Source organism: Corvus cornix, chromosome 20 (genome assembly GCF_000738735.6).
Source record: "Corvus cornix cornix isolate S_Up_H32 chromosome 20, ASM73873v5, whole genome shotgun sequence".
Taxonomy (NCBI): domain Eukaryota; kingdom Metazoa; phylum Chordata; class Aves; order Passeriformes; family Corvidae; genus Corvus; species Corvus cornix.
In genome coordinates, this window is record NC_046349.1 from 5,383,204 (window position 1) to 5,393,983 (window position 10,780).

Consider the following 10,780-nt stretch of genomic DNA (forward strand, 5'->3'; position numbering starts at 1 on the left):
CAAGGGGCAAATGTGACGGTGTATCCCAATGGCAAGGGCATCTCTCCTCCAAGCTGGATGCAATAACTCATGGTTTTGTGGTGCTCACAGAGGCCGTGGCTAATCTTCATCAAGGCTCTTCAGGTGTTTGCCTCAGTTTTTCTAGAGGCTTACCTATCCCCGTGATGGAGCTGTGTTTGCAGCCATGGCATGACTCTCCTACAGTAAACTCACATTGCTTTTAGCTGCTGGAGTTCTCTTCCCCCACCTGAATCTCTTCCTGTCTCTCCCTTGCAGTCTCAAACCATGAACTACATGGGGCAGCTGGCTGAGAGCGTCTTTGTCACAGTGAAGGAGCTGTACCGGGATCTGAACCCCGCCACCCTGTCAGGCTGCATCGATGTGGTCGTGGTGAGGCAGCCTGACAACTCCTTCAAGTGCTCCCCATTTCACGTGCGCTTTGGGAAGCTGGGAGTGCTGCGCTCCAAGGAGAAGGTGGTAAGTGGTGCCTGCCCTGGGGCTATGCTTCCTTTCCAGTGTCTCCAGACCCAGGATCTTCTATAACCCACAGGTTATGGAAAGACCTTGTTTGAGGGAAATGGGAGCCCACTGAAAGGGATGCTTGCCAAGTTTTTAAAGGGATGCCCCCAAATGGAACCCATCCATTTCCAGGGAGGAATGTTCTCTCCAGGAAAATTGGGAGAGGTCCCTTGCCTCAAAGGCTGTGCGGCTGTCAGCCCTGTGAGCAATTTCTACCCATCCCCTCCCTCAGGAAGTGCCCCTGCTTCTGTCCCTTGCTAGGTTGACATTGAAATCAATGGGGAGCCTGTGGATCTGCACATGAAGCTGGGAGACAATGGAGAGGCCTTCTTTGTTGAGGAGTCAGAAGAGCATGAGGTGGGTGATGAGTAGGTGCTACACGTCTGTGTCCCACTGTGACTACCTGGAAGTGTGGGGTTGAGGTGGAATGACCAGGTTTGGAATGCTGCTCTTCCCCAGAGTGACTCCATTGTCCCGTCTGATGTTTTCTGTGTCTGGAAAGGTTCCTGCTCAAAGGACCTTGCAACCTGCGTGGTGGAGCACCCTGAGGGGAGTATTAGACCAAATATCTGCATCCCAGACTGGTCTCCATCAGTGGGCATGGCTACTGGCCAGACAGGCGGATATCTTGGAGCTTGGCCTCTCAGGGGATCTTGTGACAGGGATGAGAATGAGACAGATGCTGTGGCAGGCTGCCTGCTCCAGTGGGAAGTGGGATGAGACTAGTTGTGGCTTCCAGAAATCCTGGCAGCTCTACTCTCAGGCAGACTTGTGGTCACTGTTGGCTTGGGCTAGGTTTGGGAGTAGGAAGGGGCTCTGGGGTAAAATCCCATTTCAGCCTTGGTAATTCTGGTCTTGTGGTGCCATCTCCTGCCTGTCTTTCCTTGCCTGTGTTAAAGATGTCTTTAGCTTGTGGCTGGATCACCCTAATGTTCTTTTATTCACATGTTGTAGGTAAAAATCCTTTCCTTTTAGGCCAGGCCACAAAACCACCCCTGAGCTGAGGGCTCAGTGGTGTTGGTTGTGCTGTTCCATAGTATGCTCCACAGAGAGCAATGCCCTGCTAGGCTGGAAAGGAGGGTGCTGGAGGGAGCTGATAGGCTCTTCCCCATCCCTGTTTCAGGGCAGCATCCCCTACTTCCTCCGCACATCCCCCATCTACAAGGCACGGAGCCCAAAGGATGGTGTTCAGCCCTCCTGTGAGCTGGAGGCTACCAGCGCTGGACTGATCCTGCGCAAGAGGAGGCGACGCAAGAGAAGGCCCCAGAGGAAGGAGGTGTCGGAGTTGGGTTCTGACAGCTCTGATGAGGCCAAAAGTGACGTGTCCACGAAGAAGCCATGCGAGCTGCCAGCCCCAAGGTGAGCTGCTTGGCATGGGCAGGGTGGTACAGGGGGTCAAGCCTGTGGGTTCATTTGGCGATGCCCATCAGTACTGAAACAGGGGGAAAGTGTTTGCAAGTTGGAGCCCAGTCTCCTGTGGGGTAGAGAGCCAGGGGGAAGGGTGAAGCTGGGTATTGCCAGCTTTCTGGAGAGGAGGCTGCTGCTTGAGAGCAGCACAAGTGCTCTCTCTTTCCTCCTTTGCAGTGATGCAGCATGTTCATCCTTTGCTGATCTCCTTGAAGAAACCGAGTCATTGCAGCCCCAAGAGATATACCCATACTCTGATGGGGAGCTGCTCAGAGTGGACAGGTAACGCACAGAGCCAAGGTGTTCTGCTCAGCTCTGGTGAGAGCAGGGCATGTTCCTCATGGCAGGGAAGGTGGTATGGAAAAGTGACTTGGAGGTGTCAGGAGAGGAGGGTTTTCCTAGCCTGATACAGTGTGGCTGGAAGAAAGCTCAGAGACCACAAGGGACACTTGTGGCCATGGTCACAGGTGTGAGAAGCCTACGTGCAGAGGTCTCTCTGCTGCTGAGCTGCTCTGGGCAACTGCTGGCATAGCACTTTGCATCCTCAGGTCTCAGCTTCCATAGGTCTTGGTCCTTTGGGAGTGACAATCTCATAGGGTAGAAGTGACTTCATGGAAAACTAGCCTTACAGGGTTCTTGGCCCCAAATGTCCTTGCACTGATAGGAGAGCATGGGGCTGCAGTATAGGTGAGGCCCCACATCACCTTCTCTTCCTGCAGCTTCATGCTGAGCCATCCATCTTCTCCCAAAAGTGATTCTGAACTGGAGGTCAGACCACAGGAGAATTTTGCTCTAGGGGCTGAATCCCATGTGAAGTGGACCTGGGGAAAGCTCCCTCAGGTGAGTCCCTGCTCTTGCTCTTTTGCTGGGAATGGGTGTTCAAAAGACCTACAGAAAGCAGAGGAGGCTGTGGCCAGGCAGCCTTAAGAAAGTTGTCCTTTTCTGTGTGATGCTTTGGGCAACTTCCCATCCTCAAACCTGTTCCTCTGCTTTCCTTGAGGTGAATAAATTGGTGCGAGTTAAACCAGCCAAGTCCACAAAGATGCTGCTGCAAAAGATTGCTGCAGCACCCACCATCTCTGCAACACTAGTCCCAGTGGATAAGGCAACCCCTCTTGTTGCCACCTCTGAATACCCAGGAAGGGATTCAAGCCCAGCAGGAGCAAAGGGCATACCCCATTCCTTGGCTGTGTCTGTTACTGAGCCAACGCTTGCACCCCAGGCTGGGAACAGAATCTTCAGGCTGAAGGACATCTTCCGTGCTGTCAGGGCAAAGAGATTTTTGGGGACCTACTCAAACCCACAAGAGAAGCAGAAGGGAGATGTTAGTGTTGTGCCAGAGGTTCAGCAAGATGTGGAGCCCTGTGAGGGAGCCACTGCTCCTAGGCAGTCAGGCTCAGAAGACCCCAAGTCCCAGCTGGAGAGGCAGAGGAAGCAAGGTGAGAGGGTGACTGGTGCTGCTTGAAGTGGTGTTTGAGCCTGCCGATGTGTCTGATTCAGATGACCTCCTGGGTTGTCCATTTAGTGTAACTCCTTGACTTCCAAGTGTGGTGTGTTTACTTTGCCTTCTCTGTGTGCTACCAGCTCCTTTGCTTTGAAGAGACATCCCTTAGGTGTCCATTTTTCAGTGACCACCCAGCTCCCAGGAAGGCTTTCTTGCCTTGTGTTCCCTGAAGTCCATCCCTGAATGTCTCTGCTTTTGCATACTTAGAAGATTTCTCAGCAGTACAGGCCATACCTTAACTTCAAGTGTCTGACAGCACCTGGCCTGACTTGTGGCTTCATGCTGAGCATGCCAAGTCAGGGAAAATCACAGAGAAGCATTTATGTGCCCCACTTGAGGGTGTATTTAAGGATCATGCTAGTGCAGGTGTCTTGAGGCACTTCTGTTGCTGTTGACTTACAGCAACTTTTCCAGTAGGAAAATGGCTGCCCCATTTGTATGGTACATGGATATGATGGAAGATGATGCTGTTGGCTTTCTCGATAGATGGTGGGGTGGTTGGAAAGGTGATTCAGCTAAGCTCTCTTCTGTCTGTGCATTGAGGATCCACCAAAATAAGTCCTCACTTGAGTCCCAGTAACATTTGCCTGGAAGACCTCTCCAAGCTGGACAAGAAGCAGGTGGCTCTCTATTTCCCCAGGAGGTATGACTTGCCCCAGCTGGCCAACCTCAGATATTTTTGAGCAATTCCCTTGGTGCAAAAGATGGAGGTGTGTTTAAAGCTATTCTCTGATGTCACCACCATTTCTTCCCTTGCTGGCAGTGACACAGAGCAGACTTTGAGGCCTATGACAGAGCCCAGCAACCCTCTGTGTGTCCAGCTGCCATCCACCTTGCCTGCCAACCACCCCACGGACTCTGACTCGATGCCTACAGTTGCCCTGTCACTGTGCGGGGGCCTCAGGGGCAACAGGCAGATCTCTCATGGTAGGTGGGAGGGGAGGGGAATCTGCAGCCCTGAAACCCTTTTTATCCCCCAATGGCATAACACAGCCTCTGTCCCACCAGAGAAGTTCATGGAGCACATGGTTTCCTACCAGCGGTTTGCTGAGAATCCAAGGCTCATCAGTGACCCGAACCTGGTGATAATGATCAACAACAAGTGAGTGGATGGCTCTTCCTGCTGCTTTGTTCCACAATGGACAGCACGGCCCCTTTGTCCCTATGGAAACCCTCCTGTAGAAATGTGACTCCATGCCAGCCCATGACTGTACCAAAGTAGCTGTGGGACCTGGCCATGCTGCAGGATGGTGATGTGCCCATCCCTCTTGTTTTTTCTAGGTATTACAGCTGGGCAGTGGCTGGTCCCATAGTCCTGTCCCTGCAGGCTTTCCAGAGGAACATTCCTGAGGTCAGTGGTGTAAAAGATTTACTGGCTGTGATTCTTAGCAGGGCCTGGGCTGAGGACTGACCTCACGCCATGTTCTGCCATGTTCACAGAGCATCATCGACGAACTGGTGAAGGAGAAGACGCCCAAGAAAGACAGAAGGTGGTGGTTCTCCTGGAGGAGAGAATTCCCAACAGACGGGGTATGTTTGCAGCAGTGGATATGACAACCATGTCCCCAGGGGACAGGCATCATTCTGCTGACTGGCAGGGGTGGGAGCAGGGTCCTGGAGATGGCCTGAGGTTGGCTATGAGGACATCCAGGACCTGATGAGGTGACTTCTTAAGGTTTCTAGCTGTCCCCTTTGGTCTCCTAATGCCTGAGCAGCAGAGCAACACCTGGTAATGCAGTAATGTGGACCTTGTAGTGGTGAGACCTCCTGCCATGTGCCCGTCATGCCAGATCCCTGGGCACCACATGTGCTTGCTGGTCTCCCTGCCCCACCATAGCACCAGGCTGTGCTTACTCTTCCACAAGCAGTGTCCCTGTGAAGGCAGGGACTGCTGTGACACCTCTTTTGGCGTTGCTGTTCCAACTGGAAGAAAAGCAAAGCAGCCCCTGCTCTTGCTCTTGGCTCTGTGCAAGCACTGCTCAGCAATAAAAGAAACATTTCTGTTGTCAACACTGTGTTGAGCCCAAATCCAGAACACAGCCCCATACCAGTCACTGTGAAGAAAATTAACTCTACCTCAGCCAAAACCAGCACACACCTCTCTGCCTGCAGCAGCAGCCGAGGCCAGGGAAAGCCAGCGTGGGAACATTGCAGCCTGACCCTGCTCAGCAGAGGTGAGTGCCTCCCTCCCAGGCCATCTTCAGGAGTCTGGATGCTCCTGGTCTCCTCTCCTACATCACTAGTTATTCCTAACTTTGCCTGATGAAAGAGGGCAGAAAGCTTTGTTAAGACTCTGGCTGACCCCTTCCCTTCTTTGTGTAGGCAGGAGGAAAAGGAGTCATCCAGTGACAATGAGTCCCAGCACCCTGGGGATGTGTTGGCAGTGGAGGCCCCTACTCAGAAACCTCTGCCATTCTACAAGACAGGGAAAGCCAACATGGGAATGCTGCAGCCTGACCCTGCTCAGCAGAGGTGAGTGCCTCTCTCCCAGGCCATCTTCAGGAGTCTGGATGCTCCTGGTCTCTTCTCCTACATCACTAGTTATTCCCAAGTTTACCTAATGAAAGAGGGTAGAAAGCTTTGTTAAGACTCTGGCCGACCCCTTTCCTACTTTGTGTAGGCAGGAGGAAAAGGAGTCATCCAGTGACAATGAGTCCCAGCACCCTGGGGATGTGTTGGCAGTGGAGGCCCCTACTCAGAAACCTCTGCCATTCTACAAGACAGGGAAAGCCAACATGGGAATGCTGCAGCCTGACCCTGCTCAGCAGAGGTGAGTGCCTCTCTCCCAGGCCATCTTCAGGAGTCTGGATGCTCCTGGTCTCTTCTCCTACATCACTAGTTATTCCCAAGTTTACCTAATGAAAGAGGGTAGAAAGCTTTGTTAAGACTCTGGCCGACCCCTTTCCTACTTTGTGTAGGCAGGAGGAAAAGGAGTCATCCAGTGACAGTCATCTCCTGCACCCTGAGGATGTGTTGGCAGTGGAGACCCCTGCTCAGAAACATCTGCCAACCTACAAGAAATCCCTGCGGCTCTCCTCCGAACAAATTGTATGCATTTATTCCTCCACCTTCACTGTCTGTGTGTGTAGGGGTGAGACAACACTTAAACAGGCATTTCTCTACTCCTGACCTCGTGTTTTCATAGGATATCCAACTATTTTGCCCTGGTTGAAAACCCTGTAGAGGCTTGGGGTCTCTGGCCTGGCTGGGTGGAAGTCTGGCCTCTGGCAAGCCTTGGACTGGTGTGAATTGGTGCTGGTGTAACACTTTTGCTGCCCCTCTGCCCAGGGAAGGTTGAATCTGCAGGATGGCCCCAACGAGGTGGCATTCAGCGTGACAACTCAGTACCAGGGCACATGCCGCTGTGAGGCCACCATCTACCTGTGGAACTGGAATGAAAAAGTGGTGATCTCAGACATCGATGGCACCATCACCAAGTAAAAGGCCTTTCTCCCACCCCAGAATCCTTGTTTTCCCCTGTTAGGGGAAAGTCTCCTTTAAAGGCTTGCATAAGCAGGCAGGAGGGACCACAAACCCCATTGGGGTGGGAGTGGATATTTACCATGTTGGATCGCACTAACCCGGTGACCTTTCCTTTTAGATCAGATGCTCTTGGACAGATCTTGCCGCAACTGGGTAAAGACTGGACTCATCGTGGGATTGTTAAACTCTTCCACAAAATCCACCTGTAGGTATTGGATCAGCTGAGGCCAAGGGGAAGTGGGAAGCTGATGGAGTCGGAGTCAGGGCTTCTTACTCGCTGATGCAGGCCCAGGCAGCTGCACTGTCTGCTGTCAGTTGTGGCTGGTGCTGGCTGTGCTGCCTACGTGATGTTGAGGGGTGAAAGCAGAGGGCCCCTGGGAGCAGATGCTAGCATTACCTTCCCTGGAGGAGTGTGTGTCAGTGGAGGCTTTGCTGGGGAGGATAGCTGAGCACCGAAGCAGACAAGACCACCCAAGGTCATGCCTGAGAGTGGTGGTGCCCAGCACTGTGGTGCTGGTAGCTCTCTGGGCACCCAGCAATGACTTCCCACAGCCCAGGGGACTCACCTGCGAGGGGTGACACCAGCAGTGACTCCCCGCGGAGCCTCCAGCTTGGTCCCTGGCCCCTGTGGCCACTGAGAGGCACTGTGAGCCCGTGGATGGCTCGTTCCGGCCCCGGGAGGAACACGGGAGGGATGCGCTCCCGGGAATTGCAGGGACGGGACCGGCGCCTCGGCTGCCTCTCAGCGGCCACCCCGGTACCACCTCTGCCGAGCTGTCCCCCGCCCGGGCGTCTGCAAGGGCTGGGTGCAGCCCTCCACAATTGACAGGCAGTGCCGTGGGATGAAAGTGCCGTGTGAGGGTGCTGAGCAGCAATGGGTGCTGCGCAGCTGAGCTGGGTGGGTGGGTGGCTGCTGGGGAGAGTGTGGAGGGTGCTCCAGGGACTCCCAGTGTGAGGCAGGTGGGGATTGGGCTTAGTCTGGGTTTCCAGATAAGGGATTCATGTTGTTTGTGGAACCACCTTGCTTACTGGAGTAAGGTTTGGGCTTAGGCCAGGTACTCGGCTACATCTTCCTCATCGGAGCAGGAGAATGCCTTGCCCAGGTCACAGCTCAGAGGGGCTCCCTGTGTTCTCTCTAGGAACGGCTACAAGTTCCTCTACTGCTCAGCCAGGGCTATTGGCATGGCCCACATCACCAAAGGCTACCTCAAATGGGTCAGTGAGCAAGGCTGTGGCCTCCCGATGGGCCCCATGCTGCTTTCCCCCAGTAGCCTCTTGTCTGCCTTCCACAGGTACTGTCCTTTCCTGCACTTCCTGTATCCCTGGGGACAGAACCCCCTTCCCCAGCTTGATCCTGAGGAATGTCCCAGCCTTAAGCTGCTCTGCCCTCCTTGGTGCACAGTGCCTTTTGTGGGAGGCAGCAGGGGAGCTGCCTGGCCTTGCTGGAGCTTCACGGTGAAGCTTCTGATGCACAAAACCTCTTACCCTGAGCCCCAGACAGGTTTGGTGCCCACAGTCCTGGCCAGGTGATGCCACTGTGGTCATGTCTCTTGTGCTGCAGGGAGGTGATTGAGAAGAAGCCAGAGGTGTTCAAGGTCACCTGTTTGACAGACATCCGAAAACTGTTTGCCACAAAGTGTCCCTTCTATGCGGGTTTTGGGAACAGACCCAATGTGAGTGGGTCTCCTGGGGTGGAGGGAGGGCTCAGGCTGGGTGCTGGTCCCTTCCTGCAGCTCTCATGCCGTGCTGGCCTTCCTTGGGCAGGATGTCTACGCTTACAAGCAAGTAGGGCTGCCAGAGAGCCGCATATTCACAGTAAACCCCAAGGGAGAGCTGATCCAGGAGCTCGCAAAGAACCAAAAGTCAACGTAAGCAATGTGTTTCTTCCTCAGCATCTTTGGGATAGCCTGGCTTTGATGCAGAGAAGCATCAAACAAATGCTGAATGACCCCAATGTAACTTCTTTCTTACCCCCACAGCTTCGAGCGGCTGTCAGAGCTGGTGGAGGTCTTCTTCCCTCCTGTGGGGCAGAGGAGGAGCGCTAGTCTGGTGTCCCCAGACTGCAGCCACTGTGCCTGCTGGAGACCTCCAGTGCCTGATGTTGACTTAGATGGCTTAGATGGCTTGCCCTGACCCTATCCCTGTGGAGACCTGACCCAGGGCTCTCCTGCATGTTCTTTGCCAGGACTAAATGCTCCAGATGCACCTTGTCCTCCCTGTTTGCTGCTCGGGCATCTTGCACTTGTAATAGAGGTCATGACACCCCTTAGCAGGCAGCCAAAGGGGGTAAGAGGGAGCTCTGACTCTACAAAAGCTCCAGTTGCTAAACACAAATTCCTGAAAGCTGGGTCTCTTCTAGTGTTTGTAGCTCCTCTAAAGCCTGGCTCTTTTAAAGGTGGTGGTTGTTCACTGTTGTATTTATTGCTGAGCCTCTGGCATAGCTGTTACTACCTCTGGTGTGACCAGTGTTCCAGACAGTCCAGCTCCCTGCATTTTGGTAGCTGAAGCTGCCCACCAATTTGTAAAGGGCAATGGAAGATGTTGGGGTTTTGAATGTTCTGGACTAATAAATAGTGCCTTAACCCTGTTAGGCACACACACAAGGCTGCCTCTTGTCTGCTTTAACCCTGTGCATAGAAGTGGGAGCCAGGCTCCCAGACCTTTTAAAATGTGACTGGGCTCATTTTGCTGAAGCATTCTACCAAGTGGGTCCTGGTGGAGATGGGACCACCTTCTAGAAAATGGCTTTTTTTTTTTTTTAAAAAACGTAGTTCCTTTAGCTAACATAGCAAAATTAATTAAAAACAGAAGACAAATCCAGGCTTATTCTGCATGTACATGGGCCTGATTTTGGACAATGAGGACAGGAGACCTTGCAAAAGCCAGAGGCTCCTGCACTGAGGCTCCCTCCAGGCCAGCTCCAGCCCCTCAGGTTGCCCGGGATCACGGGGTGCCCGCAGCCCAGTGCAGCCTCGGTAGCCCCAGAGCCAGCCAGGAAAGAGCCCTGGATGAGGCTCTGCAGGACCACTCAGGCTCAGCCCTGCTCCAACAGGGGGGTCCCATGGGCCAGGGCCTGTTGGGATTTGCCCCTACAGCTCCCGTGCACGTCCAAAGCAACTGCAAGGAGAGTGTGACCTCTGTCAGTGGGACCCCTCTGTGCACAGGTACCCCCAGCCCAAGGTTGGCCATGCCACCAGCCTCAGGGACCTCCAGCCCCAGGAACCCAGACCAACTGGGAACCACAACCCTGCAAATGCTCCCTGTGCCCAAAGCAAATGCAAATAGAGCTGGGGTGTGAAAAATAAAGATTGTTTATTTACAGAAGAGCAGCAACAAAACAAACTGCACAACGTATTTTCAATGTAAGAATCTTTATAACAACAACAATCTATAAAACGTATTTACATTATAAAAACCTATATAGCAATGTATGAAACGTATGTACAGAAGAGAATAACAAACTCTAAAACATATTTACAGGTGAAAACAACAAACTCTAAAACATATTACAGAAGGGTGGCATCCCTGCCTGGCATCTCAGTCAGTCCTGGAAGAAAAGCAAGTGGCACCGTCACTCCAGTGCGGCCCTGAGGGCTGTTCCCTGTGCCCCCAGGCTGGGACACGCTGGCAGAGCAGGACTCTGCTGCCAGAACTGAGCCCAGCTGGGGCTGGGAGCCGGGCCCCAGGCACTGGGACAGGGCTGGCATGGCCCAAAGCAAGGGCAGGGCAGGCTGGGGTGCTGCTTGTGCCTCCAGAATCCAGAGCCCCCCGGGGCACCGTGTCCCCGAGCGGGGCACCCAGCCCAGCCCCGGCCTGGCAGCAGGGGACCCACTCTGCCTGTGGGCAGGGCATGGGGAGCACCTGCCT

General features: G+C 53.7%; 1 protein-coding gene across 1 annotated transcript; it reads left to right on the plus strand.

Moving 5' to 3' along the window:
* Nucleotides 1-285: 285 nt before the first annotated feature.
* LPIN3 (lipin 3) lies at nucleotides 286-9,451 on the plus strand. Its single transcript, XM_039563500.1, has 21 exons — nucleotides 286-477; nucleotides 781-876; nucleotides 1,643-1,878; nucleotides 2,104-2,208; nucleotides 2,646-2,766; nucleotides 2,927-3,365; nucleotides 3,974-4,073; nucleotides 4,194-4,357; nucleotides 4,439-4,532; nucleotides 4,712-4,781; nucleotides 4,871-4,960; nucleotides 5,543-5,604; nucleotides 5,753-5,902; nucleotides 6,051-6,200; nucleotides 6,349-6,478; nucleotides 6,719-6,867; nucleotides 7,032-7,118; nucleotides 8,053-8,205; nucleotides 8,475-8,586; nucleotides 8,678-8,781; nucleotides 8,893-9,451. The coding sequence occupies exons 1-21, from the start codon at nucleotides 286-288 to the stop codon at nucleotides 9,044-9,046; spliced, it is 2,958 nt and encodes a 985-aa protein (XP_039419434.1). The 3' UTR covers nucleotides 9,047-9,451.
* The last annotated feature ends 1,329 nt before the right edge of the window (nucleotides 9,452-10,780 follow it).